Source organism: Macadamia integrifolia, chromosome 2, assembly GCF_013358625.1.
Source record: "Macadamia integrifolia cultivar HAES 741 chromosome 2, SCU_Mint_v3, whole genome shotgun sequence".
NCBI lineage: Eukaryota > Viridiplantae > Streptophyta > Magnoliopsida > Proteales > Proteaceae > Macadamia > Macadamia integrifolia.
The window spans coordinates 14,493,038-14,499,257 of NC_056558.1; the positions used below are offsets into that span (position 1 = coordinate 14,493,038).

General features: G+C 36.5%; 1 protein-coding gene and 1 non-coding gene across 2 annotated transcripts in view; one reads left to right on the forward strand and one right to left on the reverse strand.

Annotated features, from left to right (window-relative positions):
• The first annotated feature begins 4,230 nt into the window (after positions 1–4,230).
• LOC122059718 (gibberellin 20 oxidase 2-like) overlaps positions 4,231–6,220 on the forward strand; it is a 2,870-nt gene continuing 880 nt past the window's right edge. The window contains exons 1-2 of the mRNA XM_042622730.1: positions 4,231–4,788; positions 4,878–5,199. Coding sequence (XP_042478664.1) covers positions 4,247–4,788; positions 4,878–5,199 — 864 coding nt within the window. The 5' untranslated portion in view covers positions 4,231–4,246. The remainder of the gene's footprint in view (positions 4,789–4,877; positions 5,200–6,220) is intronic.
• On the reverse strand, positions 5,262–5,365 carry LOC122072401. Its single transcript, XR_006138419.1, has one exon. It is a non-coding gene; the product is annotated as a U6 spliceosomal RNA (small nuclear RNA).

Consider the following 6,220-nt stretch of genomic DNA (forward strand, 5'->3'; position numbering starts at 1 on the left):
AAAAAAAAACAAAAACAAAAACTGATTACAATATCTTCCATATGGCAAGTTGAAGACGGTTCTAATTTTATGGAAAAATAGATCCAAGGTACTCTGCTCATATGGCAAAATATCAAATTTCAACTTAATCAAAATTGATCATTTCCAAAACCCACCACTACGATAAAGGCGCCTGCAATTCAGCAAGACATGGACCAATGAATAAAAATTACCAAAAAAAAAAAAAAAAAAGGTGCATGCTATACATGGTTTTCTTTCACTGCTATTAAATGAGGAATATATAATTGATTTTGGTTGTGAAAATTTATATAAGATCAATCCAGATCACACCTTATCTATCCAAAGGTCAGAATAATCATATTGTCATATCATGTGGTACAACAAGGTGGACCTAAGAGAGCCCTCTCTTGACAGAACTGTCTTTTGGTTATTTCCACTTTTATTTATAATCATACCATGGACTTGGATCCTCTCCAGCACGGATCCGACAGATGAACAGTACTTGAGATGCATGTTTGGGTGTTGCTAAGTCATCTGATGAGGATTGGAGGTGCTGGAGAGGATTCCCTTCCTAACACTATTACCCCAAGTCCAAATAAACGTTAAAAACAAAGGAATATAAAAAAACTTAAGAGCATAATATTTGAAATATTCTCAATAAAAAAATTACAAGACAGCATTCACTGCTTGATGGGAAGAATGTTGTAGTGCCCCATGTTTGATGAGATCTGGATCCTCTTAAAGGCACCATGTGATAGTTGGTAGCGACAGGCATAAACCCCAAGTGCCTCCAAGTCATTAGATGTGCATTGGAGAGGATCTTGTCTTGTTTGACATAAAACTGTTTCATGATATCCTACTTTCTCCTATAACAAACCCCTTCCCCCCCCCCCCCCCCCCCCCCCCCCCCCCCCAAAAAAAAAATGAAAAAGATTGGCCCAAAAGCTTTCTAAGCGGCTTTTGAAAATTTGGGCTTAGAGTTGAGGGGACAAATCGATTCTTCCAGTTCAAGCAGGCTAGCTACATGACTGAACTGAAAGTTACCAGCCCAAATAAGGGTGAAGAAATTTGAAACATGGGTTTGGCTTGGTCCAGCTCAAACACATACAGATTCGTAAAGATTTAAAACCCTAATAAAATATGTTGTAAGAAAATCAATAATCCTAAAAATAATAGGGCCACTAAAATATAAGACAAAATTCAATAAATGGTGAGCCTTTGTGACCCTTTTTGGGATTTATATCCATTCAAACAACTGTGAACATGGTGCAAGCAAGTAGAATTGGCAACGTGATCAACCTAAACCCTAGAAATGTAATATGAATCAAACTTTCCATTCAATAAAATCTGTGATTTCATTTTATGTTATGTTTGAATATCAAGAAAATAAAATAAAATAAGACAAAATCATAATGACACGATCATTGATTTATATATTTATCTTTCTCTTCAAATTCAAAATTTTCGAATTTTTTTTCTTCTTGATATTCAAACATAACTTCAATTCCTCCCAGCATAACTGTGAAAATGTGAATACATGCTTACATTTTCTGAGGCCCAAGAAGATCTAAAGCATGTGGTCAGATTAACAGTCCCATCAATGGCAGATTTTAAGACATAGGAGAGAAATATGGGTGGGAAACACAGAAGTGTCTACCCATATGCCCGAAAGACATCTAAACCATAAACTGATAAACCCATAAAATCCAAAATAGAACCCATACAAAAGTCCATGAGATCCTCCAAAGGTTGCATCAGGCCCCAACACTTGTTTGGACCTATTATCCCAGCGGGTCCTAGCTCTATCTACCTCTTGTTTTACCATTTCCACAGTGCAGCCCCACCCCAACTTAGCAGCTTTCTCCTGACCTGGTGCATCAACCCTCTTGCTTTTGGACCCCTAGAGAGCCCACCCACTAGGACCCCTTAAGGTGCAGCCAACCCCGCTGGCCCCCCGCCCGTGATCACTGGACACGTGGATTTACTGCATGTGTACACCCCACTTGCTTCACTTAGTGGGAATATGGGTAGAGAGAGAGAGACTTAGTAAGGTGTCTTTTAACAAGGAGATGAGGAATAACAAGGCCAATGGCACGTGAATGTTTCTGTCTCTTTTTGTTTAGGAGACAAAGGAAGTTCAGAAAATTAGATAAGAGTAAAGAAGAAATGGATATCCATGTCGGGCATAGACATTCATTGCTTTTTTAAGTCACTCATATCTTCTTGGGGATTTTGGGCAAATGGTCCCATTTCCAAAGAAATCGTCCTCTGTTTTTCTATATGGAAGTTTGTGAAAATCTCATCTCTCCTATAGCAAAATATTTGGAGATGATCCAAAGTGAAAAGTCTCAATTCACTCTCTTTTCCCAAACATGCCATCATAAGGTACATCTCTTACTCTAAAAAATAAATAAATAAATAATTAAATAAAAATAAAGTTACATTTCTTGAGTTATGACTAAGGTTTTAGAGTTCAAATGGGTTTCTAATCTAAAGTGGTAGACCCTCTTATAACTAGTGATTATAATGGGAACAAGAAATTTATATATATATATATATATATATATGTATAATTATGAAAGAGTACTGTGGAAGTGAAAAATAGAGCAATTGTTTTTAAATCTATAAATAGATCACTAATTGCTTGATTATAAGAATGTGAGACACTATAAATAAATCGCTATTAATATATAAATTAGCCATAATAAATCCATGGATGTAAATTATTTTTAGGAAAAATAAAGTTATCCGCTTGCGTGTGTCAAAGCTTAGACCTGGGCGGGTCAAAAAATACTGTATTGTCACTCTACCCCATGTGCTGACGATGCTTCAGCGCGTGGCCTCCCGTTGCCTTGTGCATTGGCACAGTGATCACTCAAGATATTATGCACTATAAAAGATTATTTGTTTCTAAAATATTGATCATAAGAAAGTCCATGATAAATATAGAGATCACTAATTAATATATATTAACAGTTTACTAGCTTATCTAAAATCCTACAATTTAACCCATGGATGCTCCCTTTATTAGTTCAATTGATTAATAAATTAGCCATAATGTACATCCATTAAGCCTAGCATTATTTTACTTATTTCCTGACAATGACTTAAGTTTCGGAGATGCATATCAACTAAGTCCAAGGTGGGAGATCCCGCTTTACTGCACAGGAGCTTGATTTTCACTATATATGAATACCTAGCTTGTTTAGTTCATTAATCTTATCCTTGATAAAGATATTTTATGAAACAAAAGAATTGTCATTCATTTTTAAGGTGCAACGATAAACTTGTTCCATTATGACCTAATAGTCATTGATTCTAAGACTACATATATTATGACTCTCCCCTCATCCCTCACTTGTGAGAGCCTCGTGTACTATGTAACCTTTTTTTCACTTGAGAATTCCTTTTGAGCAGCTTTTACCTGGAAACAAACAGCCTTACTTATCTTGCAAACCCAATAAGAAAGCTATTATTTGTTGTAAACTTTGTGAAAGAATCCAAAGAAAAGGTTTTTGAGGGATCATGTGTTATCACTTTCTCAGTTAAAAAAAAAAAAAAAAAAAAACTATTCTTCTACATAAGGTGTTAAAGAGTAAGTTCAAAAGCCACATGGCTTCAGAAACTATTCTTCTATTTTTATTTTTTTTCTTTAAAAAAAAAAATTATTCTTCTATTAAAGACAAATGATGTTGGAACTTGATAACTAGTTTTTAACCAGATTTTGTGATGCTTCCATGCTGCCATAACCAACCTTGAAAAGCTTGAAATCTGTCTTGTAGTGGAGAGAGAGAGATTCTTTGCAGCTAGGTAACAAGGAAAATGACTCATAAGAAGAGAGGAGGGGGGAGGGGGGAGAAAATAGAGAATTCAAGTCTCTATCTAGTTTTGAGGATATAGTAAAATTATTTAACGGGGGTCCTGGGGAACAAGCAATCTGAATTTTCATTTGGAGAGAAGGACAAGAAGGGATAGGGGCTACTGCATATGGTAACCTATTTGTCTTGTTTATATGAGATAGTGACCAATGGGTTTTAGGGCTTCACTAGTCCCAGTAGTTGTTGGTTGATGAACCAGATCCCTAATCTTCTCTCTCCAACCTAGGGAATTAATGTGTCCTTGGCCTATTGTATGTCATTCCTTCCATTTCTTTTTTTTTTTTTCTTTGTTTTTAGTGACCCTTCTAGTTTGGATCCTATAAATACCGTACCTTCATCCTCCACTCTTTTCAGGAACTTCCCTCCCAATGGATTCAAGTTCCTCTACCCTTATCTTGAGCCCTCCATTAGACCTTAAGGAACAAAGGGATAATGGGTATGAGAGTTTTGACTCATCTTTGCTAAGAAAACAACCAAAGATACCAAGAGAGTTCCATTGGCCTCATAGAGACTTGGGTTATGCTCAGGAAGAGCTTAAAGAGCCCTTAATAGATCTCCAAGGCTTCTTCCTGGGTGACCAAGTTCAAACAAAACAAGCCACAGAGCTCATTAGGGATGCTTGTGTGAACCATGGGTTCTTCCAAGTGATCAACCATGGTGTTGATGCCAATCTCATTCGTGCAGCCCATGATCACCTGAATGCTTTCTTCAATCTACCCACTACCCAAAAGCTCAAAGCTCGGAGAATGCCTGGTAGCATGTGGGGTTACTCAGGCGCCCACGCCGACCGTTTCTCCTCCAAATTGCCATGGAAGGAGACACTCTCCTTTGGATATCATGAGAATGCCTATCAGCCTATTGTGTTAAACTACTTCACATCCCTCTTGGGGGAAGATTTTGAAGAGGCAGGGTAAGTAGCTAGAGACTTAGCTAGATTGGTTAATATGTGCTTCTGCTTCTTGAAGTTACACTAACAATATATACTTTGATCCTTTATAGGTTGGTGTATCAAAGATATTGTGAAGCAATGAAGGAGTTGTCTTTAGTGATTATGGAGCTCTTGGCCATTAGCTTGGGAATAGATCGTTTGCACTATAGGAGATTCTTCCAAGATAGTAGCTCTATAATGAGATGTAACTACTACCCACCTTGTCAAGAACCTGGTCGCACTCTTGGCACTGGTCCTCACTGTGATCCTACTTCTCTAACCATACTTCATCAAGATGAAGTTGGTGGACTTGAAGTATATGCTCATAACAAATGGAAATCCGTTCGACCAAGGAGTGATGCCTTTGTTATTAACATAGGTGATACCTTTATGGTAGGTGGTCCTTCATAATCATATATATCTTCTCATATACATTTTTTTTCTCCTGATAGGTAAAAATTTTGCACCATTTCTCGATTTGTGCATGTCTTCCTTGCGTAGGGGCCATACTAATTTTTCTGTATCATTCTAATTTTATCGGATTTCTCCAAATGGACATCCCCCTTTTTTTCATTTAAGTTGATTGATTGATACATTTTCTGTCATATATAAAGTCACATTCATATTCTACATTGTAATAGACAGTTCTTGGTTGACATGGGTAACTGCAGAAAAGTACCGTAACTGTAAATATCTAGAGACCAATATGTTGGGTTCCATGCGAAATCAATTGATCATACATCAGATGTGAGTAGTCTGATGTAAAGACTTTATAAGGACTTGCATCTTTTCCATGAAGTTTAGTGCTAAGGAGGGTACTATTCCCTTGAGTTCAATTGACCCCACAATCACTGAACCAAGTCATTAGCGGGATTAACCAGGAAGCCAAATTAATACCGTTGTGAGTGGCCCAAGGTAAACCTAAGAGTCGAACTTAAGACCTCCGAGGTTATGTTTCGTACCAAATTCGTTGCTCACTAACTATGTTACTCCCTGGGTTTAGTTGTCCCAATTAAATCGTAATAAAGTTGAGTATATTGTTGTTGTAATTCTACCGAGTCCGAGCACAAACTTGCTCCTAAATGGTCATTTGATAAAAAATATAAGTGTTTGATTGACAACTGATGGGCTGATCCATGAAAAATTTAGAATAAAAATAATTTATTCTGATGCACACATGCATTTGTTGTGATTTTGTCCTAAAAGTGTGGGACAATGAGGTAAGTTTTTCGGAGTTTATCAAAGAAACCCAAATGCTATACAAATAACCACACTCATGACCCTTGCATATCACAGACAAAATCTCTTAAACCCTGGAAATTTTCATGTTCTCTTTTTCTTTTCTTTTCTTTTCTTTTTTTTTCTTTTCTTTTTTTTTTTTTTTTTTTTTTTTTTTTTTTTTTTTTTTTTTTTT